The 27,325-nt window shown below is 40.4% G+C and overlaps 1 protein-coding gene and 1 long non-coding RNA gene across 3 annotated transcripts; one reads left to right on the top strand and one right to left on the bottom strand.

Moving 5' to 3' along the window:
- Positions 1-477: 477 nt before the first annotated feature.
- Positions 478-16,983, top strand: PTGDR (prostaglandin D2 receptor). Of its 2 annotated transcripts, XR_005553894.1 has the most exons (3): positions 478-1,501; positions 13,151-13,869; positions 16,043-16,983. XR_005553894.1 is itself a non-coding variant. In XM_039320848.1 (2 exons), the coding sequence occupies exons 1-2, from the start codon at positions 626-628 to the stop codon at positions 13,388-13,390; spliced, it is 1,116 nt and encodes a 371-aa protein (XP_039176782.1). In that variant the 5' UTR covers positions 478-625; the 3' UTR covers positions 13,391-14,437. The 2 variants fall into 2 exon arrangements, 1 of the variants encoding a protein (XP_039176782.1); XM_039320848.1 differs by lacking the exon at positions 16,043-16,983 and having other exon boundaries at positions 13,151-14,437.
- Positions 4,175-13,283, bottom strand: LOC120297816. Its single transcript, XR_005553896.1, has 3 exons — positions 13,142-13,283; positions 6,809-6,910; positions 4,175-4,248 (listed from the first exon to the last, which is right to left on the bottom strand). It is a non-coding gene; the product is annotated as an uncharacterized LOC120297816 (long non-coding RNA).
- Positions 16,984-27,325: the final 10,342 nt, after the last annotated feature.

The following is a 27,325-nucleotide window of genomic DNA, read 5'->3' as shown; positions in this document are numbered from 1 at the left end:
TGCTCTGGTGGCACTATCATCATCTGCCTTGGAAAGGCAACCGACTCATCACTCTGGTCTCCACTGAGGTTGAGATGACATGGACCTCTGCCTACTACAATGTTTGGTGCTAAGCCTGGCTAAAAACCTCATTCATTTCAGATGTTGGCAAAACTCTTCTGGCTACCCTAGCAGTCACTTCTATCGACTCGATTCTATGGAAGTCAAGGTTTCTGGTCAGAAGATTATCTATCAGACAACTGTCACCTGCCCTCAAGCGCTCGCTCTCTCTCTCTCTCTCTCTCTCTCTCTCTCTCTCTCTCTCTCTCTCGCTTGCCACCCCTCCCCTTCCTCAAGAAGGGCAGGACTCTTTCGCCGGTCTCCGTGGGAACAAACGGCTCCCCCCGCCGCCGCCGCATTATAGACTGGCCTTGTTCTGTTAGCCAACGCCTGTCTTGCCCCACCTCCCTGCCCTTCTTCCTCCCCACTCTCGCCCCGTCTGGCGGCGTCGAGCATCTCCTCGTCGTCTTTCCCCTCCGTTTCCTTCCCTTCCCTTCATAAGTGGGTCTCTACCCGTGGTCCCCACTCCACCCGGCTCCCTACGCGCACCGGCTGCCCTTGCGCCCAGCCCAGCCGGACCCTCTCCATGGCCACAGGCGACTACCGGTGCAACAGGACCCTTAGGCTCGAAGCAGGCCAGTCGGTGCTGCCCGGCTCATTACTCTTCGCGGCGGGGCTGCTGGGCAACGTGTTGGCGTTGGGGCTGCTGTGGCAGCACCATCTGAAGGCAAAGTTGCAGCGCGGCGAGGGGCGCCCGCGGGCGTCCGCCTTCTATCTTCTGGTGAGCACCCTGGCCGCCACGGACCTGCTGGGCAAGTGTTTGCTGAGCCCGATCGTGCTGGCCGCCTATGCTCACAATCGCAGTCTCATCGACCTGTGGCCTCCCGCCGCCGCCCCCGAAGTCAGCCACCCCGGGGAGGAAGCGACCCGCTCCCCCGGCACGCTGTGTCAGATGTTCGCGTTCCTCATGGCTTTCTTCGGCTTAGCGTCCACCACGCTGCTGCTGGCCATGGCCCTGGAGTGCTGGCTCTCGCTCGGCCAGCCTTACTTCTACGAACACCACACCAGCCGGCGTTGGGGCGCGCTGCTCACCGGCACGGCGGCCGTCCTCTGCGCGCTCTTCTGCGCCCTGCCGTTCCTGGGCTTCGGCAGCAATGTTCAGTACTGTCCGGGCACGTGGTGCTTCATTCGCATGGCCGGCGGCGGACGGCTCTATTCGGTGCTCTACGCGACCCTGCTGGGCTTGCTGGTGCTGGCCGTGGGCCTGTGCAATCTGGGCAGCATGAGGAGCCTCTATCGGATGGCCCGTCGGCAGCCCCCGCGCAGGACCCACCTGATTGACCCGCAGGGCGCAGCCGCCCCTGCCAGACTCCCTTCCTCCGGGCGCACCGAGGAGCTGGGACAGTTGGTCTTGCTGGCGCTCATGACCGCCCTTTTCACCATCTGCTCCCTGCCGTTGATCGTAAGTAGCTCTGGGGAGGGGGGGGGGAGAGAACTAATGGGAGAAGACGGACTAGAAGGAGAACTGCTCCCGGTTCGGCTTCGGCGCTCGCCGAACGCCCGGTGGCTGCCGTCGACGCCTTTCTTCCCCCGGGATGCAGTTTAATTCCCTGAAATAAATACGAAGGAAGAGGAAAGCGCTCCGAGGTGGTTGGGGGGGGGGGAGGGAGCGAGCGCCCGTTTTGCCTTCAGAATTTCCTGTTGGATCTCGCTCTTTCCACCCGGGGCTGAGAAAGTTTGCTTGAAATCTTGGAGATCTGTTGGCAGTCCGTGCCAAAAGCGCAACAGATGAACCTGCATCTGCGGGGGGAGGGGAAGGAGCAGCGACGCCCCCTTGCTGTTTCGGTGGGGTGGAGTGGCTGGGCTGGGCTGCTTCGGGACAAGTGGCTGACCTGCGGTGTAAGATTTTGTTTCCCTAGCCTACCTAGACCGACAGATCTTCCTTCGAGACGGTATGGTATTGTCCGCAAAGTTGATCGAATTATTTTTTGGGCACTGGAGGCAGAGTAACCAACAAGCACCTAGAAATAATAATAATAATAATAATAATAATAATAATAATAATAATAATAATAATAATAATAATAATAATAATAATAATAATAATAATAATAAATGCTTCTCTAGAAGTAAAAATGCAGCTTTTTCACCAAAACACAAAAACAACTGCTTGGGACAGCCTAGCTACCTAATATTACTGTGTAAAGCAATATGTTTTCCCTGTGTAGCAACATTTTTTAGTGAATCGTATAGCTCTAATCTTGCCTTATTGTCTGAGCCATTTGTACACTTTCTTTTCCTTCCTTTGAAATCTCACTGAAATGCCTAGTCAGAATTAACAAAAAAAGTCCACATCACACAGGATAATGATTAGCAGAGCAATCATAACAGGATGGAGTCATTTTAGAAAGGAGCCAAGAAAAGGTTAGCTGCCTTTCCTCAGAGGCAAAATTTTGAATGAGGTTAAGTGTGGGTTTTTTTATTAGTTCTTTAATAGAAAATAGTTCACTCTCTTCCATCCTCCTTGTAAAAGGGGGGGAGGCCCTCTTCCTTTCTTTTTATAAGAGTTTGGCTTTTGCTTCATCCATAAATTTAACAGACAGAAGTTATTGGAGAAATGTCCATGGTCATTTTCATTTTGTTTATTCATCTTGATATACCTGCAGTCCATTTCTAATTCCAGATGCATCTAGATTGTATGGTTGATTTTAAAAATTAGATGAGTAATCTAGACATTTATATTGCAGTCCAATAAAGTGGAATGGAACAATGTTACAGTGTAGATTTGAACTTATGAAGTGCATTTAGATTCCAATGTTATGACTTGATCAGAAACTTTTTCTGTATGTTATGTACATAACATATATTAACAATCACATATAATTATTCTGTATTATTTTAATTGTTTTATATTTTTATGATGTATGCCACCCAGAGGCACTGGTTGCAATGAGCAACTATAGAAAATAATAATTAAAATCTAATATATAATTTATAATCAAGTGAAACATTAAATTTAGGATTCAGATTTTTAACCTGCAGCTGAATTGCAAATATGCACAAATTCTAGCTCCTGAGCACGATTCCCAATCCAGTTATTTTCACTTCTAATAAGATTTATCCGTCTGAGGGGATGAAGATCTCTATTCTCCAGGAGCAAAGAATTACTAGGAATGACAAAGAAACTGATTTAAATCACTGTAACTGTTTTCTTCTTAGCACGTCTGAGGGACTGCCCCCTGCATCCTAGACCTATTCGTGATGGGTGCGTGCATCTTAACTCATATTGAATTCTCTAAGATTTAGTGTGGTTTAAGTTGCCAAATATCCAAACTATGCATTTTTAAAGCATCACTAATGATAGAATTGTTCATCTGCGTACAGCCTGCTATGTCTCTAAAAGTCAACAGTTACAAATTGATTAATTCCCGGAATTAGTCTGTAGAGGAAGAATTATGAGCAATGGTATATTTAAAGATTTGTTTTGACTACTTATACACACGCGCAAAAACAGTTTAGAAATGCTTTGCATACCTTAAGCAATCATGCCTAAAGAATAACCTTTTTTTTTAATCTGGGGCAGGACAGATATTATCAGGTTACTTCTACAGACAGTTACCAGGAGTCAATACTGACTCGAAGGAACAAAAATAAAATGACCCACCATTGGTAGAAGAGGGGCAGAGGGGGCCGCAGTAGCATCATGGGACAATCCAGGAGTGGAGCTAGCAGTGCAGGTGGATGAAGAGCCCACCTGAAGAGGAGCAGCACCATCAGTCCCTGGGCCAGTCACTTTTCTGGCCATAGCCAGAATAACAGAGTTAGAAGGGACCTTGGAGGTCATCTAGTCCAACCCCCTGCTCAGGCAGGAGACCCTGTGCTATTTCAGACAAATGGCTGTCCAGTCTCTTCTTAAAAACTTCCAGTGTTGGAGCATTCACAGCTTCTGGAGGCAGGTTGCTCCACTGGTTAATTGTTCTGACTGTCAGGAAGTTTCTCCTTAGTTTTAGGTTGCTTCTCTCCTTGATTAGTGTTCCATCCGTTGCTTCTTGTCCTGCCTTCAGGCGCCTTGGAAAACAGCTTGACTCCCTCTTCTTTGTATATCTTTGTATATCCTCTTCTTTGCATATCTGCCCTGAGATATTGGAACAAGCCAGCACTTTGGATACAAGGCTGGTGGTGAGAGCAGGAACACAACAAGCCTTCTTCCTGTAATGCATAAAAAAAGGTGTTTGGGAAATTGTTTTCTGGCTGATGTATTTGCCTCCTGTTTCAAGGATGGGAGAACACATTAACAGGACTGTGAGGTGTACTGCCTCCTAATAGGCAGGTTCCATCAAATGGTTCTGGCTGAGCCATTCTTTCCTCCTCTCAAGCTTTTTTTTAATTTCATACACTCCCCTGACTGAATCTCCTTGCAGTGATTCCATAAGTCAGTTATATCTTGGGCAAAAAGGCAACTGGATTTGGAGGGGAAAGTGCAGAAAAAAAATGAAATGAAAAAGGGAAGAAGTATGGTGATAATACATTTAGGTACTTAACAATACCTAAACAATTTCTGCACAGTTGGTGTCCTATCCATCGACTCAACATATGGAAATTGATTTATTGTGAAGGGGACCACCCATTATGCTATTTCAGAATTTATTTATTGATTTAATTATTTGTTTAATTTCTGTGGCTGCCCATCTCAGTCTCAATGCCAACCCAATCGTTTTGAAGTATAAGCGATGGTCGTGGCTTAGCATGTTGTGCGGACTCAACCAATTGTAGCTTATTCAATAAACCATGGTTAAACATGCCATAGCTTAGAGTAGCATGTCAACCAATGTTTTAGCCAACCCTTGTCTTTGCTGTGATTGTCAGTCACAACACTTCAGGAAAAGAGATCTTTTCCAGCTATGGAAATTATTACTGCAAAAGCCGGTGACTGAACTAATGATCTTTAATATATCTGGCAAATGTTATGTTTGAAGCCTAGAATTTCTTGTAGCCATCAACTAGGCTTGGCAACATTCATCTGAAGCCAGTACTTTTATCAAGTCATAGGAAGGCAATATTTAAAATAATAGAATGTAAGAAGTAGAAGGAAACTAGAATCTAGTGCAAACTAAATCCTTATATCCTTGTAATTTAAACTCGATGTTTCTTGTCCTATCTGCTGGAATAACTCTTAACCTTATGTTCTGACAGCCATTTTGACAGCCATTAAGACAGCAATCATGTCACCGCACTGTCATTTCTTGAGGTGCATCATTTGAGACCTTGGGGCTACAGACTAACTCATTCCTCGCTCCAGGAGTTTGATTCTGAACAGCGCAAGGTTGACTCAGCCTCCTATCTGTCTGAGGTCGGTAAAAATGAGGACCCAGATTGCTGGGGACAATATGTTGACTCTGTAAACTGCTTAGAGAGGACTGTAAAACACTGTGAAGTGGTATATAATTTAAGTACTATTGTTATTGCTACTGCATGCAACTACCCCCCCTTAACTGCCCGAATCTATATGTGTGGTAGCCAGACCGCTCCAAGAATCACAGCAAATTGTACCTTTGTCATATTAAGAATTGTAACTTTCAGTGTGATAGGAGGGGAAATTATCAAATATAAAATAATCAAAATAAGAACAAGGTTTGGGTAACTGAATTTTAATGACATTCAAAATGAATCAAATTCTGTTTAAATTCTGTCCTAGTTGTTTCTCCTTTTGTAAATTTGGCCAGTGGCGTGCCTCTCAAAAGTTAAATATCTCACTCAAACCAGTGTGCTCCTGTTCAGATACAACATAATATCAATTCAACATTAATCTGTGACTTTTTAATGACCTTAGGAATGCACTCCTTTTCCAGTGCTACTTTCTTTACTCAGGAAGATGGATCCACCCTTGTTATGAGCAAAGGGCAGGTCTTGACCTCAAGTCCAGGCCTTCTTTAATGATGATCAGAAGCTCAACCCTCTTGTAGAAACAGAGAAGCCAAGCAGTTAGAAAAGGCAGTTTGTTCTCAGCCAGCACTAAGTGCAGACCTATCCTTGCCAGAGAAGCGCCCTTAAACAAAATGGACGACCCAAAAATATTTTTCTAACTGCAATTCTCCTTGATAAAATTCAGAATTCCAAGTGCCACAGGGAACTGCCGGAATAGCAGTTCAGATCTGAGGTCTAAAGAGGCAGAATTCTCCAAAGCTGCAGAGAAAAATGGAGTGGGGCCATTTAAGAAACAGATGAAGATCCATAGGAACTTTTCAGCTGAACTAAGACCTAAAATAGATGTGCATAGGAAATGGGAGATGGGCCTAATCACCATGGAGATGTAGCCCCAATTGGTTAATGACCACAGAATGGAAGAAATGCTAAAGTGCAAAAGAAGTTTGGGCTCACAAGGAACACTAAAAGCAAGAAAAGAAAGGTGGTGGCTATAGGCAAATCCATGCAGCCTTCTTGCCCTGGCACAAGCCATCACCTGTTTCCCATGAATGCAACTTCATATCTGCTAAGCAAGCCTGGGGATGTCTTTGGGTGCTCTGGAATAAAAGCAGCAATTAAAAACAAATTAATGCAAGAAGGCATGTTAACAACTTGGGATAATAAATGGTTTATTTATCCAGTGCCAAAAGTAGATATGAGAGCATCCTCCCTGGGAGGTGTTCCATCAGCAAGGATTACCACAGGTGAGGCCTTTTCCTTTAGCACCATCCTTCCTATTGTAGATGGTAGCAATTGCCAAAGTCAAATCTCCATAGTGGGCAGACTTGGACATTCCTGTGTTTACCTGATAATGGGGACACAACCCTCTTCTGATCCCACTTCGAGCCATTTTAGATGAGCCACTCTTTGCTTAGACTTCAGAGTCTAAAGTTATGGAAAAGGAGATCTGCATTTAAAAAAAAAACAGGAGGAAAAAGAGAGAAATGGGGGTTAAGGATGGCACGATCCATCATCATCAGTTCTGGCCATATGTTGTACAATAAGCCAAAAACATCTGAAACTATCTGCTAAAACCAATCCAAAGGAAGCTCTTACTGTAGTGTCTACCTTGGATTTTACTTGGGAGGGCAGAAACTCTATTAGGCAGGTGAGTGCACGACTGCCATTCTATCATCCTGCAGTTTGATGCATTTACAGAGTTCTTTTTTGAATGACTCATCAAAGCCCCAAAGTACAAAATCTTGCAGACTACATTTATACAGATGGATTTTTTTTTCTTCCTTTTGTATGGTCATCTTGTTTGCTGTCGAGAAGGCTAAATGGTTTCTTCTGTAAATTCTGAAATTTTTCCCCTGCTAAATCAACATACTATAGATTCTGGTCCAGTGTGGCAGTAGAGTTCAGGAACTTAAAAGTTTTGTATATGAAAATAAAAATATCTGAGTGCAGAAGGAGCCCATACAATTGCTCAGTGGACACTTGCTGAGAATGTCTAAAGAGATTGCATACAAGAAAAACCTCCCTGCATGTAGAAAACTATTATTAGAGAAAGAGGGTGCTGGTTTTCTACATGTTGTGAGGTTTTACTTTGGGGAACATTCTGTCATGCCAACTCTCATCTAGATCCTCCATCTGGATTCTGTCACATTCTCATCCTGAACATCACAATCAGTTTCAAATTTCCTTGCATTCCACAGGGAGGTGCACCTACTTTTAATAATAATGTGCCTGCTAAAAATAGAAAATATTATAGCGTATGAGGACTACAAAAAGAAACATATCTGCAGACCAGAGGATGTGTGTGTTATCTTTTTATCTGCTTTCCTGATGTAGCAGCAAATTTATAGAAAGCAAAGCAGTAATTGTCTTTAGGCTATCTGTAAATCAGAAGCAATTTTGGGAAGTTTTAACAGGGTAAAAATGTACATTGTTGTTTTTGTGATGAAAACCTGCTGAGAATCACACTGCTAGGGGACATTCCTTGCCCTTTTAAGGTGACAATAAAAGCATGTGGTCAGTAGGGTTGATGAGGATGCAAGCAGGAGATTTTCTCCAAGGGAATCATATTCAGGAATGGCAAGTGATTGGAGTTTTGGAATGAGTTGCTTAGAACCTGTAGTTCTTGACTGGCTTACACGCTCAACTTACTGTAGAACGTCTAAGTTGCCAGAAAGATGAGAGCATCAGTAATGCAGGACATAAGGCAGTGAAGTAGCCATCCCTAAATACCGTATATGTTCTTCAGATATGTTAGAAGTAGCCATCCCTAAATACCGTATATGTTCTTCAGATATGTTAGGATTGCAAACTCAATTACGATGTTAGAAAATTAATAGAATTTCAGAATGTCACACCGTGACCACCCACTCCACCCCCTGCAGTCACGTGATCACAATGTGAGTGCTTGGCAACCTGTTCAACTGGTTGCCAAGTGTCCCACAATCATGTGATCGCCATTTGCATTCTTCTCTGATGGCTTCCCCAGAAAGTCAATGGGGAAGCCAGCAGGAAGATTACAAGTAGTTGCCACTTGCTGAGAGGACGCCTTGCCTCTGGAGACTGGCTGAAAGAGCTGCCTGCTGAAGCTGAATTCCTTCAGTGGGGTGGAGAAACAGCTTACCACAGCACTTCCCTTCCATGCATGGAGGGAAGCCTAACTCCTCTGGCGTGGGCAGAAACAGAGTTCAGATCCCAAGGTCTGAGCTCAATTCTCCCACCACACTGGAGCTCCATTCCCACAGCCTTCCAGAGCAATTCCTTTCCACACATGGAGGGGAGCCAAATTCCTCCAATAGGATTCAGAAACACAGCTCATTTCCCAAAGATCTGCATTTTCTGCTGCCCATTGGAACAGTTCCCTTCTACTTATGGAGGGGAACGGAACTCCTCTAGTGAGAAGCAGAAATGAAGCCAAGATCCTGAAGATCTGAGTTCCATTCCTGTAGCCTGCTGAAGTAGTTCCCTTTCACACACAGAGGGGAGCTGAATTCAGCAGGCATCTCTTTCACTCCATTACTTAACAACCCAGGAGATTGCTTATTGACTACAACCAGGAGGGCCAGGATTGTAGTAGTTGTGTGAAGCATCACGTGAGCACCTCATTTAACGACAGTTTTGCTCAACAATTGAGATTAGAGTCCCAATTGTGGTTGTAAGTTGAGGATTATCTGTATGCCCATGGAATTTGTTCTCCATTGTTCAATAAAGCTAGTGAATTACAAATAGTGAAATAACTCGGGACTGATGAGTTTTACTATCTTGAATTAAAATTATTGATCGCTTGCATTTGATCATTTCATATTTTTCTCGGGGGGGGGGCATTGCTTCCTCCAAGGCCCTCCCCCCAACCCTTATTGTGGTATAAATAATAAGGATTTGAAACTACTGTAATTCTAAAAAGGGATATTAAACAAAATGCGCAAAGATGTTGCAGAGTATTGCAGATTGATTTTTTTAAAAAAAAATTGCTAATAACGTAATTTTACTTTTTACACTAGAGACTCTTCGAGTCAGAGAAATTATGGATCTCATGGAAAACATTCAGGGTAAAATTCGGCCTTTCCCAAATTTTGCTACTTTCCAGATGTGCTGGGCTGAAACTCCCTTCGTTGCCAATTAGCAAAGCTAATACTTCCAGAAAGAAGATAGGAATTGCAGTTCAGAGATGTAAAGCAGGGGTTCTTGACTGGGGATTTATGGACATATTTCAGGGGGTCTGTGAACCAATTCACAGCTTGTTATTATTATATTATATGTATCTTATTTTTAACGTTTTGATAACAATTTGAGCAAAACTGCATTTAAATGCATTTTTCTAAAAAGTGCTGTCATCAGACTCTCAAGGGAGTTTGTGAAACCCAAAGATTAAGAAACTGATCTAGGAGGTCTATTCTATAGTGCAGTGTTTTCCAAACTTGACAATTTTAAGGCATGTGGACTTCAACTCCCAGAATTCCACAGCCAGCGTTGCTGGCTGTGGAATTCTGGGAGTTGAAGTCCTCATGCCTTAAAATTGTCAAGTTTGGGAAACACTGCTATAGTGGAATGCTAATATAATAATCTTTTTCTTTTTTTCTCCCACAAGGGGGAGCTTTTAAGACACAGAGACTTAACAGTTGATAGCTTTTCTGTCAACTGGGCTTGGGCTTTCCAACCCCTTCTTGGCTCAGAGTCTTCCAGAATTATTGCAATTATAACTCTCAGAAATCCAAACCATATCGACAACAAATACAACAAAAGTTCTTTATTCACTTGCACTTTTAGGATTACTGGAATGTGCCCCCAACTCTCTAGAAAGTGCCTTCTCTGCTCATAAGCAGCCCCAAGCTACATGCCAGGGAAAGCAATTAATTATATAAACTTCTAAATGTTGAATGAATAACTCCTGCCTACATAAATGTATTTGTAAATAAAATGATAATCTTGATATATTTTAAGTGATGTATTACTTATAAAAGCAAGATTCAACAAGAAATGAATTAACCTGTATAGTAAAATGTACAGCCTTGTTCTCATAGCCTCTTAAAATTAGCCATCGAGTCAAGAATTCAGTTCTATCTGAACAAAGATAACAGATTTTCTCAGGTCAGCCTGTGCGTGTAACCAACAACATTGCTTTCTTGAATGTACAATGCAACCATTATGCTGCTTTTGTCGCACCAGACAAGGGTTTCTCAAATTTGGCAACATTAAGATGTGTGGGAGTTCAAATCCACACATCTTGGAATTGCCAAGTTTGAGAGCTGTTGCAGTAGACCAGGGGTGTCAAACTGATGGTCCGCGGGCTGGATACGTCATGCACAGGCCACACACACCCCGGCTCCGCAAACGCAAAAAACATTGCAATACATCACAATACATCACGTGATGTAATCCTGTTTGACACCTGTGAAGTAGACTAACATCCCCAGAAACAGTTTGCATGAGTGGCTAAAGGTAGTATCTTTCATAGTGAACTCATCAAATCTGCAGACAACACCAAGCTGGCAGGAATAGCCAACACTCCAGAAGACAGGGTTAAGATACAGGAAAATCTGGACAGACTTGAACATTGGGCACTATCTAACAAAATGAAATTCAATGGTGAAAAAAGTAAGCTTTTATATTTAGGCAAGAAAAACCAAATGCATAAATACAGTATAAATGGTACCTGTAGTACAGTATAGTTGGTACCTATAGTAACTGTGAGAGGGATCTCGGAGTCCTAGTGGACAATCACTTAAATATGAGCCAGCAGTGTGCTGCAGCTTCCAAAAAAGCCAACACAATGCCAGGCTGCATTAACAAAGAGATAGAATCAAGATCATGTGAAATGCTAATATCACTTTACAATGCCTTGTTAAGGCCACACTTGGAATACTGCATCCAGTTTTGGTCACCACAATGTAAAAAAGATGTTGAGACTCTAGAAAGAGTACAGAGAAGAGCAACAATGATGATTAGATGACTGGAAGCTAAAACATATAAGGAACGGTTGCTGGAATTGGGTATGTCTAGTCTAATGAAGAGAAGGACGAGGGGTAACATGATAGCAGTGTTCCAATGTCTCAGGGGCTGCCACAAAGAAGAGGGACTCAAGCTATTCTCCAAAGCACCTGAAGGCAGGACAAGAAGCAACGGGTTGAAACTAATCAAGGAAAGAAGCAACCTAGAACTAAAGAGAAATTTCCTGACTGTTAGAACAATTAATCAGTGGAACAATCTGCCTCCAGAAGCGGTTAATGCTCCAAAACTGGAAGTTTTTAAGAAGAGACTGGACAGCCATTTGTCTGAAATGGTATAGGGTTTCCTACCTGAGCAGGGGATTGGACTAGAAGATCTCCAAGGTCCCTTCCAAATCTGTTATTCTGATAAATCAGCATAGTTATTGCGAACTGCAGATTCATTACAGGTAGTCCTTGATTTAAAACCATTTGTTTAGTGACAATTCAAAGTTAAAATGGCAGTGAAAAAAGTAACTTATGACCATTTTTTACCCTTATGACTGATGTAGCATCCCTATAGTCGTGTGATCAAAAGTCAGATGCTTGGCAACTGGCATGATTTATAACTGTTGCAGTGTCTCAGGGTCACGTGATCACCTTTTGCAACCTTCTGACAACAAAGTCAATGGGAAAGCCAGATTCACTTAAAAATCGTGTTACTAACTTAACAACTGCAGTGATACACTTAATAACCGTTAAGTGAAAAGTCATAAAAAGAAGCAAAACTCTCTTAACAACTGTTCTGACTTAGCAACAGAAATTTTGGGCTCAATTGTGGTTGTAAGTGAAGGACTACCTGTACAAGATTTTGGCAATTTAAGTAAGCTGATAAGTAATGCAAAAATTGTGTGCAAAATGTTACATCATGATTTCTAAAGCCCAAGTTTTTATTAGGTGACAATAAATGAAACTTCAGAAGTGACTTATTCCATGTACTTTAATAGCCTGTCTTCCTATATACCTCAAGGATAGTCTAAATATAGGTGGAAAACATGTCAGCCCTTTGAGGTAAGCCAAATTAGGAAATTAGGATTCCACAAGGAATACCAGGACTTTATTGATATATAAACTGTAATATCACAATCTTGAAAGCCTGATGATGTTTCCCTTCCCTCCATCTTACACCAAAGAGAATCAAAGTTGAGTCACTTTAACTTTCTTTCTAATACCTTCTTCTCTTCCTGGGCTTAATTTATATTTTGCTATCAGACTCTGAATATCTTATATTTATAATCATAAGATTGTATCTTATGATTTATGATTTATCACTTTGTTGCTTGTATGTACACTGAGAGTTTATGCATCGGAGACAAATTCCTTGTGTGTCCAGTCACACTTGGCCAGTAAAGAATATTCAGTTCTATTGTCTATGGAGATTCTCAATCATTCAGGTTATACTTATCCCAAAGGTGCTTTTTCACAAGGCAACTTGGCTTTCTTGTTTTTCTTTGAAGACATTTTATTTCTCATCCAAGAAGAGCTGAAGTAGCTTCTTGGATGAGAAGCGAAATGTCTTCAAAGAAAAACAAGGAAGTCCAGTTGCCTTGTGAAAAAGCACCTTTTGGATTCCGTTCTGTTCTTCTCTGAGATCATTGCTGTGGTTCCCTACAAGATCCCCAGGCATTCCTATGGAATACTTTTCATTATGCAACAGTCCAATCAATTCTAAGTCACTCTTTCTTTCTGTCTCTTACCTCTTACAGATCCGAGCTTACATTGGAGCTTTTGCCCCTGATGCAAATGAGGCAGCCGATCTTACAGCCCTCCGTTTTTTCTCTGTCAATTCCATTGTGGATCCCTGGGTCTTCATCATTTTTCGGACATCCATATTTCGCAGTTTGCTCCAGCGGTTTTCTAGGAGGCTGAGTTTGAAGAAGGATCTGCATTTCCAGGATCAGCTCTTGGGAACTTGGCAGAGGAAAGAATCCAATGAAATACGATAAATGGGCTGGAGCTGGAAATGAACTGGACTTCTTCTTGGGGCACCTCCTGGTCTTCAGAGCCAAAGTATTACAAGTCAACGTTTATTAAGGTTGAAAAGAGGGACCAAGGTGACTCTGTGATACTGGCTGGAGCTTCATTGGTAGACTCTGTTCTGGATTTGGTGCTTCTTGAAAAACCCAAGATGCAGTTGTCACAGGACTCATTCACATTACAGTGACAATTTACTTGACCGGTGGGATCCATTTGCACAGAAGCATTTAAAAATGCATTTTTAAGTCCAAATATTCTACCAGTGATACTGGCCACTTTGAGTTCCAATTACCTTTCCTACCAACAAATTTTATTTGCATGCTGCAAATATATGGTTTAAATGATTAAAAGGTGAGAAGGAGAAGAGGAATTTTTTCTGAATGTGTGAACCCCTCCCCAAGCATGGGAGCTGATACTAAATGACCAACCATGGAATCATGGAAGACAGGTACAGAATATGGAATAGAAACTTTCAGGGATATGGACTAGAAAAAGCTGCTATGCAAATTATTTCTCTTTCTCATTGCTCTCTGTGGTAGATTTGTGACAGGTGTACTGTGTGTCCACACTTAGAGCAATTTGCACTTGTTTGTTGGCCCCTCTAAACAGAGATATATATTGTAAAGCTAGAGAAAGCCTTGAAAAGGAACAATTCTTACATTGACAATCAAAGTGTCATTGTAATCTTGAACAAATGTTTAAACTGGAGGTTCTTTAAAGCAAATGGTTGAAAAGCAAACATTTTGACTGCTATATTTCCGTTAAATAAAGTTGGGTGCATTCAAACATTCATTAAAATCCAATTATAGCTTAACGCTTTGAGCCTGGGAGGGAGCATATTCATTTTGTTTGTAGCTTATGCAACTAAAGACAATGGATTGGCTGAGTTTTGCAACAGTTACCTTTCCTAGAGAAAGGTTCAAGATTGAAAATAATTTAATTATTTTTTAACTGTCCCCAAAACATAACAGTTTGGTAAATTTGTAAGATGCTTGATCTTTTAAAATAAAAATGATTTGAAGAGGAAATATGAATTGGTTCTCAATGCAAGTGCATATAGTCAAAGCCATAGTTTACATAGTTGTAACATACAGCTGTGAGAGATGGGCCATCAGAAATGCTGAACAAAGAAAAAATGATGCCTTGGAGTTATAATAATGGGCATATTTTTTTCAGAATTTATGAGAATGCCTGGGAATGGCAGAAGAACAGATTGTTGAAGACTGATTGAAGTAACACCAGAATGCTAACTAGAAACACTAATAAGAAAGCTCAAATGTTCAATATTTTGGAGAGGTAATAAAAAGGCAAGAATAGCTTGAAAAGACTCTTGACACTTGGAAAAAGCTAAAGAGAAAAAAGAGGTATAATTAGAAGCTATTAATAATGACACAGATGGGAGTTTATAAAGAAGTGGTTATTGACAGACAATTTAGGAAAAATGATGTCTGGATTGTTCTCCAAGAGTTAAAAGCAACAGAATGAACAATAGCATCCAGGCCATCAAAAATTCTGAAGCTTATTCAAGCCAAACTGATTCAACAGCAGAAAAAAAAATACACTGAATATTTTGGTACATGCATATGTACCTTTGAAGTTTGGGTGTCTTTCTGATAGCCCCACCTCAGAATGGGTATATCAGAGCTGGCAGGAGCTAAAGGAAGGGCAGCTGAAGTGTAACATCTTCCTCTGAAGAACAGTTATAGTGGCTGTGAATTTCTAATATGAGCACACAAAGTTTTGGACTGCAACTCTCTCAGCTTTTTAGACCTGGGACTGCAGCTGCTTTCTTGAGCTCTACATGGGATTCTAGGAAAAGATCCATTTGGCATCCGGATTGGCAGAAAGAACAGCTTCTTCCCTCTTCAGGGCGCTCTGGAATTCTTTGCTTTCAAATCCTAAGTACTGCAAAGCCTAGTTTCAATTTTTTAAAAAAATAAATAAATAAGGGAGCAACTTTGTTCTCCCTGGAATTAGAACCGATGGGCCTTAAATAGCAATTCCCAGACATTTGACCAATGGAGGTGGGGAAATGCTGGCACAGTGGGCAACCTTTGGTAGAGGTTGCTCTCAATCAGCTCTTCCCAATACAATTCCAAAAGTTCTATTTCTGTACACCAGCAGTGGAAGGTTAAGATGCTTGGATATTAAGAATCACTGTGGATCATATTCTACTCCTTTGTCCCATTCCTCAACATATATGCCAACAAACCTAGATGGGAGGCAGCAATACAGTGCTTGCAAAGACCACATGTCTTTCCTTTTCCCCTGAATTGCCATCAGCAGTCCACCCAAAGTTAAAATTATAATATAAATACTGTTTGAAATGATTCAAATCATTTCTGAAACTTCACATGAAAGACTATAAGAATTTGGCACTGTTGCACCAACTCTTATAAGATCCCAAGATGAAATCATCAAAATCTTGGCAATATCTGCTGAATTTATGAAATGTGAAATGGTGTGAGCCTGAGGCAACATGTAAGTGACATATTTGCAGTTTCTTCGCTTTATTAATTCTCTGCTATACATTGCCCACAATAGGAATGCTGTGTGAGGGTGAACACAAAAATTGAGAAAAATGAAGAAAAATAACTTGCCTTTTTTCTTTTTGACTGCAGCTAATTGCCAGAATTTGGGCTGCACAGATGATCATCATGGATCTGCTATTGTTCCACTTGGTCAAAATTCATTTTCCGCAACAAAAATTGAATTCCAGGTAGACCTGTAAAAGATTGCACTGAACAATGTCAAAGAGATTGCAGAATTATTTCCTTTCAGCCTGCCATTACAGTTAAAACACATGGGTTTCAACTTAATATAAACAAAATCTATGATTTTTCCACACAATTCATTACTGTGATTAAAAGAAAAAGAATTAAGACACATACAAAGCCTACAGTGACACCTCTGGATTTCCTGGTCACATCTGTCTGGACATTGTTGGTTGAGTGTTATATTAATCTTTAGTGGCTTATTATATTTTTCTCCACTGATCCTGTGCAATGAAACAGTTATGGTCAGCCTTTGATATTTCTGCAGCTCAGATATTATGGAGATATTCTCTGAAAAAAGAGCAAGAAAGTGTTTAGTTTTTAGCTATTTTTATAGTGTGTGTAAACTAGAATACAGGTATATTCCAGAATTCTGCTAAATGTTTGTTTCTAGAAAATATATGCGTGCATTTTTTAATACTTACAGTCATCTGAAAAGACTGATCCATGATGTTCTGTAACTGATATTTTACTACTTTGCATCCTCTATTTAATAAGATGAGCCAATGACTTAGTTTCTTTAACCATTATTCATTCAATTGATTATAGGGGCTGTGTGAGGTTTAAGTCAAAGCAAACAAATTACAGGATGATTTAGCAAAATGTGTGACCCAACCAGAGAATTTTGCAAGTTTAGATATTTAATGTTTAGCCTCCTGTAAGAACATTCCAGATTTTGCTAAATGTCTAATAATAAAGAATGCATCTTGCTGCTAACTTATTGGAGGCAACCCAATGCTTAAGCATGCAAAATGTTCTAGGTTTGATCCGGCAGTTGCACATAACTGGACAACTAAATGGCAGTCAAGTATTAGAAAACCTCTAACTAATAATCATCTGGCTGACTGACAGTTTCATAGAACAGAGGGAAAATATCTATTGATCAAGAGTACAATAAAAGAGGAAAAAAACATAATGCATGGAATAACAAGTGTGTTGGGCTTGCCACTTGGAAAAGACTTTTCACATGGTGGATCATAATGGTCAGGGCTGGAATTTCAGCTGATAAAACTACAAATCCTGGCCCTTAAAATATTAAAATATTGCATGTTAAAATTCCCTGGACAATAGTACAGTACAATAGTACAGTAGAGACTTCTGCTCTATGGGGACAAACAAGATATACGACAGCATGAATTCCTGTGCCTCTGAATAGGAGGGAAACAGGGCAAAGCAGCTGTGTAAATGTGGACTAGTTGAACAAGCCGTAGTTACACACACCAGGTCACTGGTTTATAACAGGGGTCCCCAACCCCTGGGCCACAGACCAATACCGTTAGGAGTTGTTAGGAACTGTGCCGCACAACTGGAGGTAAGCGGTGGGCGAGTAAGCAAAGCTTCATCTGTATTTGCAGCCACTCTCCAGTGCTACCATCACCACCTCAGCTCCGCTTCAGATAATCAAGCATTAAATTCTTATAGGAGTGCGAACCTTACTGTAAACTACACATACAAGGAATGAGGTGGCACACTCCTCCTTCTCCTCCTCCCTGGTCCATGGAAGAACTGTCTTCCAGGAAACCAGTCCCACCTGCCAAAAAGATTGGATGCACAAAATGTGTGAATTCCCAGATCTTGCCAACCCATGAGCACCTTTATTATAGTTTAATGCGCTGAGCTAATTGCATTGGGAAGTGGAAATGAGCTGACTCTTGAGCATCAGTGTGTAGCTTCATTCTACTGGTGCAAGAGGCACATAGGGAACCTGCATGAGGGACTGGGGGCAGAGCACTTCATTTTCCTATTTACCTTTTCAAAAAGGATTATTATATCATGCTATGGGATTATTACATCATGCTACATACACACACACACACATACATACATAAATATATATATATATATACACATACATACATATATGTGTGCATGTGAAAAATTTCATTAAGAGATGAAAAATATACATATCATTCCTGTGATTACAGTATAATAGGATGATTGAATGAAAAGTGCTTTGAGTGTTACAAATTACCAAAATATGGCAACAGCAATGCACTAGAAGCTCCTATGTGTTCTTTAGCATTTGTTCTTTCACCTCAGTTAATCTGAAGTTGTTATTGAAAAAGTTTGTGTTGCCATGGTTTGTGCAACAGAAGCCTGCAGTCAGTCATCAGCATATTTTAAGCAGTGCATCCTGATGGAAATTTTGATTGCTGAAAGAGTCCTTGCATTCAGCACTTAATGCAGGATGTTTATCTTGATTGTTGTGTTGACGTGAAATAATATGTACTGCTGTACGTATAGATGGTGAATCAGAGAGAACAATCAATAAGAAAAGCTGATGAACTGATAAAGTGCAATCACTCAAAGTGAAACTACTGGCAACCTTGGCATTTCACAGAAACATGTGGAACACAGTGTTGATGTTTGTCAAATTCAAAAAGTTTGTGCAAGATGGGTCCCTTGCATGCCACGACAGAGTTGAAACCTTAAAAATTTGAAATTTGCAAGCAGCTGTCATGCTATTAGGCACAAGAAACTAAGAACAACAAGATGAATTGCTCAGAGTAGTTTCTTTAATGCTGTTTGCCATAGACAAGAATCCTGACAGACACTGTTACGCTTTGAATAAGTAAGGGATAAATCATGTGAAAATTTAAGGATGATCCCTTCTGGGCCTCTTTCTGCAAAGTAAGGACTCAAGACTGATCTGCCTCTTAGCTCCTTGGAAAGAAAAAAACCCTCCCTCCTACATCTCAGCATCAGATTCCACCACATATGCTATGAGAATAAAGAATTTCTTCACAGCAGAATTATGATAGCCAGCAAAATAGAGACTCATCACAAATTGTCAGTCCATGAAATATCATCAGGAAGAAAGATTCACTTGTGGGGAAAAAATTCAAAGCTAGACACTGGAAGGAAAACTTAAAAGTTATAGATTTGGGGATGCAGATGGTTTTATTTACATAGAGTTTTTTTTAACCTGGCACTACTATCAACAAAGAACATTAAACTGCAACACTCAAAACTTTGAAACTAGGATTAAGTAAAGTTTGGAAGTATAGAATAAATTTGTGCTGCAGCATACTAAACCTCACTTTGTAAGTCACTCAAGAAGCAATTGCAAAGTTGTGTGTGCATTACCCATCCACCAAATAGTCCAAACCTGGCACCTTATAATTTCTTCCTTTTCCCATTTTTTAAATCGCCTTTATGAGCATCTGCTTCACTCAAATGAAGAGATAGAAAGGACTGTCAAGAGACAAAGTGTAGAATTCTTTCATGATGGCTTTAAGAAGGTTGTCTGTCAATGGCAGAAATGTACAACAAATTTGATTGTGATGCTCTCTTGAGCTTGGTTGTTTTCTTGCAGATGTTTTTTTTTTCCAACAAATTTTATTGGTTTTTTAATTTTTACATCAGAATGCTCAAGAAAACACTGTGGTGGAGGGGAAATCAATCATCCAAAGATAAAGTCATACATATATAACTGAAGTTAGTACATTAAAGATTTTCCTCTCTATTTCCCTCACATGATATAACAAATTTAGTTTAATCCATTTCTTCATAAAATTCAGTCAGTCCAAACAATCATCATTCTGCTTTTAAGCTTCACTAATTTTGATTAACATATCCAAATTCATCTTAAATAAACATATTAATAAGACTTTGGGTATCCCTTCTACAACATACATAGTATTCCAACAATAACATTCTAATATTTTCACATATATTCCATTTCTTAATTTAATAGATCATTGGTTAATACCTTTTCTTCTCTTATCGTAAATCTCTCTAGTTCTTCTTCTATTACAAAGTAATTTTCTATATACCCAGAATAAAAAATAAAGAAACATTTCAACCCATTCAATAAAGTTTAAATCTCAACCAAAATAATTATCATGTCTAAAACAAACATATCATTACACAAATTATCATCTTACTAATTTCACATACTCAGTTAATTGTCAAATCAATCCAGATCTCTAAAGCCTTTTTGACCCAATAAGTGAGATTTTAAATCACATTTTTAAATCTAACTCTGGCTTTTTTTCTGTGCCAAGCTGGTTTCCATGATGCCGCATCTATGTCATCGAATCTCAATATTTGAGTACTGGTGTTTATCAACAAATTGTTCTGGTCAAAGTTCTCCTCCTCATCTTCCAGTATCATGTAGGTAATATAGCCAATTTTGTTCCATATTGTGATTACAGCCTGATTATCCAAGTTGTCATAATTTCCAATAGATCGCATCCAATAGTTCCTGTTGGTTTTAGAAGTGAGAGTGTTTCAGTTAAGGTCATTCTTTGGTCTACAGAGTTTGCCATAGTTTGTACATAAACTTGTGAGATATCTTCTTCTGTAGTAATTAGTTGACTTGTAGAATGATCAATTAAAGTCTCAGTCTGGGATTTTATAATAATAATAATAATAATAATAATAATAATAATAATAATAATAATAAAGTTTTGGGTCCAAAGTTTTTCTAAAATTCAATTGGCCAGTAGGTTCTTCTTCCATCTCATTAAATTGTGTACACTGTTGCATACAGGCTTCTTCTTGGCCTATAGGTTGATCTTTTAAAATTTCAGGCTCAGTTGTGGTTCTGCAAAATGATCTTTAATTTTTCTCCATGATTTCATATACTCTGTAGCTTCCAATATTTTTTCCAGTATAAACTCATAATCAAGCTGTGGGTAAAATTCTTCCATTTCCATAGTAAAATAGTCTTTTAGTCTTTTAGTGGAAACTATATTTATTAAAAGTCAATAAACGTCCGCCTCCAAAGTCAACCCACAGCTATTTCCAAGCCTTTATCTTTTCCCTTTTGTTATTATTTGAAAGTCAAATCCATCTTCAAACACCTAAAAACATTACAATTGCAGTAACACTTTTCTTTCCAAGTTAAAAGCTTTTATCTCATTTTGAGAATAAGGAAAAAGAAGGCAGAGAAAAGCAAATATCTTCAATATAATAAGTAGAATAATGCTCTATAATACAAGTTTTTCCAGGGGTCCCAAGTATCCAAAAAGTTAAAAGTCCAATAAATGCTGTTCTATAGTTTTATTCAAAATATTTTTCCCCAAATAGACGAACGCCGCTTTCTTAGGGCACGGAAGTCATCCAAAGGCTCTTTGCAGAAAAAATAATTGGGGGTAAGAGGGGGAAAAAAGTCTCACCCAGATTTCTCTGCGGTGGTTTCTTCACGCTTAGCTGTTCTTTTGACTTCGGCTGGTGCAGCTAGATGATCGGCCATCTTGCAGGACGATCTTTGCTCCGTCCGCCTTAAGGAGTCATCTGGAGCTGCAGGAGAAGCTGCCACCTTCCCGCAGTCACCAGCAAGCCTCCTCCTCGGTGGTCACTCCTCCAGGGTGACTTTCAACCCCCTCGGGGTCTACCGGCAAAGGAAAATCGGCCGGTGAAGAGACAAGTCTTTTCACACGACCTCAGTCGCCGCAAACTGGAACCAGAAGTCACAGATATTTCATTACCCAACTAGGTAGCATCTTCAATGCTAGAGGGAAATGGCATAAATGGTGAATATGTGGAGAAAAAAAATCAAGTTATGAAAGGGCTCATTTCAAGAATTATTTTCCTGTTTCATTTATTATAATATTCATATTTAAACTAAAGTTATGGAGGTGTAGGCACTACTTTTCATTTAATCCTTCTATCACCTGAAAATTAAAGGGGGGAAATTAGTTATGAAATTGTATTATAAAGAAACCAAGAAATTGACAGCTGATAGCTTTGCATGTGTTTTTCACTATTAGTTACACCTGAAATCTATGCAATGGGGACAGACTTTCTAGCACACTCTATGTCCCAGACCTTTATCTGATAAACCATCCAAAATCCATAGCTTTGATCCTGAAATTATAATGACCATCCTCTCTGTTTTTCTCCCTCTAATCTCATGTCCATCTCCTTTGTGCAGTGCCTGCTCAGAGTGATGGAAGTATTTTGTTTTCTATTAGTGAATTTTGTTTTTGCAATCTCCCCATTTATCTAAACTGTGGGGGCTGTTTGGATTAATATATAGGTAATCCTCAGTTATCAAGTGCCGTATTTACAACCATTTAAAGTTATGATGGCATGAAAAAAGTAACCTTAAAACTAATCCTCACCATCATAGCAATAGCACATAGACTTATATACTGCCCTGTAATACTTAACAGCCCTCTCTAAGTGGTTTACAAAGTCAGTATATTGCCCCCAACAATATGGCTCCTCATTATACTGATCTTGGAAGGATGAAAGGCTGAGTCAATCCTGAACCGGTCAGGATCGAATTCCTGGCTATGGGCAGAGTTTGCCTACAATACTTCATTCTAACCATTGCGCCACCACGCAAGATTCAGGCACTTTTCAACCAGGTGTGTTTACAATCATTGCAGTGTCTTGCAGTCATGTGATTGCTATTTGCACACTTCATAGCTGGCTTCTGACAAGCAGAGTCAATGGATAGGTTGCAGTAAAATCACAATTCACAAGTATGTGATGTCTCATTTAACAACCATGGGTGATTCTCTTAGTGATCTTGGTGGAATTGAGGTTTAATATCCAATGAAATCACATGATTTTTGTTTAGTGATGGTGTGCTGGTCCCAACTGTGATCATTAAGCAAGGACTATCTGTGTTGCCTTTTGTAAGGGCAGTTCCCTGCAGGGAGGCAGATGAAAAAAGCTGTGTGGCATCTTTGCAACGAACCAGTAAGATCCACCTTACATTAGGAAGTGACACCCATGTCCAAAAAGGGCAGATATTCTATTGTGATAGCACAGGGCTGCTTTTGTCATTTTGACAAAGTGTTGGGTTCTGTGGATACTACTGTAGTTTACAGAACTGAGCTAAGAAATATTTTAAGTGCAAGTGTAATAAAAAGCATAGAAGGATGTGCACCAAAAGTTTGTTAAGCAAACCCCTATGTCTGGGTAAAGCAGAGCATCTTGCAAGTAGGCCAAAGTGCAGTTTTGATGCCCCTAGAAAGGCAGGGAAAGCCCCGTAACTGAAGATGCCCTTGCTGAGAGGACTTATTTTTAGCATCAGCTATTTTCAATGCCACAATATGATCCCATGACTTCCCTTTCCAAAGATCTCAAAAATGGGTAGAATCAGACCAAGAGAGTTGTTCCAAGAAATGTAAGGGGGTATAGAGTACTTCCATTTGATTATATTTGAGATGTGGTTCTGCAGGAAGATGAGTGTATAGTGGAGCAGAGGACCATACAGTATTCTAATGTAAAGTGATCACTAGGCTAAGCCAGCCAGAACTGAAAGTGTCTTGAAACCAGAATCAGTTTTTCTTCTGATGACAAATCCAGATTGAGACTTTCTACTTTTATTAACTGGCTCTACACAGTCGGTTTGATGTAGTGATTAAGGCATCAGAGAGAGCAGATGTTCTAGTCCCACCTTAAGTACAAAGCCATCTGGGTGGGGTCTATGGCAATTCACCACAGCCAACTCACCGAGGCCAACTTGCAACAGCCAACTTCCTGCAGCCAACTCACTGCAGGACAACTCGCCATGGCCAACATGCCATAATACAACTCACTGTGGGAAAGAGTTAAACCAGAGGTCTTCAAACTTGGCCCTTTTATGACTTGTGGACTTCAGCTCAGCATGCTGCTGAGGAATTCTGGGAGCTGAAATCCACAAGTCACACAAGGCCATGTTTGAAGACTCCTGAGTTAAATTAATATCAAAGAAATGGTGGAATAGAATCATTAAAGAAAGGGTGCAAAAGGAGGGGCAGAATGAAACGTGAATAACAAAAAGTAAAATATTATTTATTTATTTTAAATAATTAAATTGAATTGTCAAATTGTCCCATAATTAGTTGTCCTATGGCAAGTTGTCCCAATGTGAGCTATCCTATGGTGAGTTGGCCGTGGCAAGTTGGCCATGGCGAGTTGTCCCATTCCAATCTGGGTGACCTTGGGACAGTCACTTTCTCAGACTTGGGAAGCAGACAGTGGCAAATCACTTCTGGAAAACTTTGCCAACAAAACTGCAGAGCCTAATCGAAGGCAGCTTCTAGGAGTCAAAAACTGACTCAGAGGCACCCACACACCATTCTATACATTCACCATTTGAGGGGTGGGGGTCTCTGATCTTGCCTGAAGCTTTCAATTAGATCCCCAATCTCAAGACTCCAAAATTACTCATCAACTCCATCTAATCAAAATTCATTCTCAGTTTATTGGCCATTATTCAGCTCATTGCTGTGGGAAAGTATGATGGACTTCTTTTTGCTGTTTTATCTGTAGTTTCCAGAGCATTGTGCAGCTCAATAATTAGTCTATATCAGTAACTCTCAACCTTGGCAACTTTATGATGTGCGGATTTCATCTCCCAGAATTCCCCAACCAGCAAGCTGGGAAATTCTGAGAGCTGAAGTCTACCATCTTAAAATTGCCAAGGTTGAGAAACATTGATCTATAATATCATTGAGCTAACTTTTACATTCCTGGAAGGAGCTTGTCTTGTTTTCCAAAGGCTGTCAGTCAGAGCAAACAATCAGTGTTTATTATTCAATTGGCACCAGACATTAATTTCTTGTGGTGCTTTATGGAATGTTGTTACATTTATGCTTGCTTGCTTGTTTCAAAATTCTCAATGCGCTCAACCGAAAGTAAGAGGAAGAAGAAAATCACCAACAGCAAAACAGATAAACAAGAATGACAAAGCAAACGGGCATTTACGTTCCTGCTTATCTGGGCAATCACCCAGAGGCTGGGTTTTGGCACATCCAGAAGCTTTTTTCAAAAGCACGCTTGTAGGCAGAGCTCCCGTCAGCCAAACACGTGCTTTGTAGGCAGTTGGTCCAGGGAATAGTAAGTTAAGGGCCATCACCTAACAAGTGTTCAAAAGGGATATCTGCATGAGAACTGTGTGTCAGGAAGAACATGTTTCTGTCATGTTTCAGTATTGACAGTCATATGCCTGTACTTCAGAAATCAACTGTCAATCTAGGAAAGGGAAGCAGTGGCTCAGGTAATAGCTCTCTGCAAGTAGGCAGAACCGATAAATTTGGAGCACATAGCACAGCCCTGCTATCTGCAGATTATAGAGTTTCTATAGACTTGCTCTCCTCATATTATATTCAGCCAGAGCTATGGTTGAATGGGAAGGTTTTATGAAGGGATTTTCATGCATCCATTATATTTTTTTAAAAAAAACACGTTTTCCAGAAAGGGGAAAGGAAGGTAGATTGCTTATCCAGATTACTATTTACCAGTATTCCTGTCAGACAGTTGCTTTCCCTTTGAATACAGTAAATCTCTTTCACTGTGTGTTTTCCTTTGCCACTGATGAGCACAAAGCAGATAAGAGTTGATACAGTTAAGCGCAGGCTTAATTGTGCAATCAGGATTGCAACTGGATCTCATCTTGATATGGCAGGCTAGATTATCTGTCACTTGTCACAATCTCTTTATAGGTGGCAGCAGAGGTACGTGCTTGGAATCCTGAAAGGCCAGCCTGGAAAAACATCATAGATTTTCATAGAATCATAGGGCTAGAAGGGACCTTGGAGGTCTTCTAGTCCAGGGGTAGGCAACCTTGGCTCTTTTATGACTCGTGGATTTCATGGCTGGCTCAGGAATTCTGGGAGTTGAAGTCCACAAGTCATAAAAGAGCCAAGGTTGCCAACCCCTGTTCTAGTCCAACACTCTGCCTAGCTCTAGGGCAGGAGTCTTTATTCCATTCCAGATAAATGGTTGTCCAATCTTTTCTCAAATATGATAATCTTTGCTGTAGAGACTAATGGCACTGACAAGTTTGTACTCCAAATATAAGATAAGTATGTTTTCCTTATGTATCATTCTGTCTTAGTTTGGCATTTTATCTGCAATGTCTAGATGAATTTGTACAGCTCATTTAATAAAAAAAATGTTGGCTAATTCATGAATCAGTGCATCAAGCCAACATAGGCGAGTTAATTCAGTAAATTACGGGTTAATTTGTTATGTGAACAGAGCCATGGTTTCCTAGCATTATTCAAACTCAGGAATTTGTTCACTATTTGTTATGGGAATGTACTGCCCTGAATAACAGTATAAACTCCAGCATCTTGATCAACTCATTCACCCCAACTCCAGTTCATGAATTAGTCAATTTCAGTAGCAGAGTCCTCACTGCCAAAAGCAAACTGTGAATCTGGAAAACCTAGCTGTGGAGTGGGCCACAACCATTTCCTAGTATATTTTGCTCAGGGCTTTTCCCTGGATATAATTTAACTTTCCAAAACTTAAAATGAGATTACTTATCCTTAAATGGCATGACACTGAGCAATGACTCAGCCGGCAAGGAAGTAATGCATTCAATAAACTCTCAGATATCCTGTGACTTTTACAGAGGCCCCAAGCACTCTGGATGATCTACCCTTTCCATATAATCAGCTTTCTAGTGGAAAATTAACATCCTCTAAATTTCTGAACCATTCTGTATGTTAATGTGGCGCAGTTCTTGAAAGCAAAGGTCAAATCATTAGACAAATCATGTATTGATTAATTGATTTACTTATTTAATTACCTGGGGAGCGGAATAATCAGGAAAATGGTATGAGCAAAGTAAGTATGTATGTACAGTATGTAGTCCTATTCCTGGATTTGGGTTTTTGTAGATCCTACTTGATGTGTGATTTTCTTGGTACTGTAAAATACAAAGTGGTTTACCATTACCTTCTCTTAAATTATGGACTTTCCTTTTGTCACTAAAGAGATTTTTCCATCTCTAGCATCTTCCTATATATTAGGCAGCTAGAATGACCTTCACGCCATGGATGGCGCTGCTGGGATTATATAATCTTGGAATATACTTTGGCATTTTTCACTCATTTTTCCTGAGAATCACTCTCCCTGAGAAAGCAAGGCACGCGGAGCCCTCTCTGTGGGCACATGCCATCGCCCCAGCACACGTGGTCTCTAAAAGTTCACCATCACTGGCCTAAGGCCAGCCAGCCTGGAGCTGCCATTGGGGAGCCCACCAACCCACCCGCCAGAGACCCCCTGGATCTCCCCCAACCCTGCCCAGCTCCCACAGGTGTCCCTCCCCATAAGCAACATCAAGGTGGCCACGCCCACCCCGGCCATGATTACTGCAGCCACACCCATCCAGTGGCTACACCCACCCAGTCTGCCAAGCCCACTGTAGCTGCACCCAAGTGGGCCACACCCACC

Source organism: Crotalus tigris, unplaced genomic scaffold (assembly GCF_016545835.1).
Source record: "Crotalus tigris isolate CLP2741 ecotype Arizona unplaced genomic scaffold, ASM1654583v1 scf7180000017605.3043972, whole genome shotgun sequence".
Taxonomy (NCBI): domain Eukaryota; kingdom Metazoa; phylum Chordata; class Lepidosauria; order Squamata; family Viperidae; genus Crotalus; species Crotalus tigris.
This window is presented reverse-complemented; position numbering and strand designations above follow the sequence as displayed.

Coding starts and splice junctions, on each gene's coding strand:
- PTGDR (XM_039320848.1), top strand. CDS start 626: ATGGCCACAGGCGACTACCGGTGCAACAGGACCCTTAGGCTCGAAGCA. Junction 1,502..13,150: donor TCTGCTCCCTGCCGTTGATC/GTAAGTAGCTCT, acceptor TACCTCTTACAG/ATCCGAGCTTACATTGGAGC.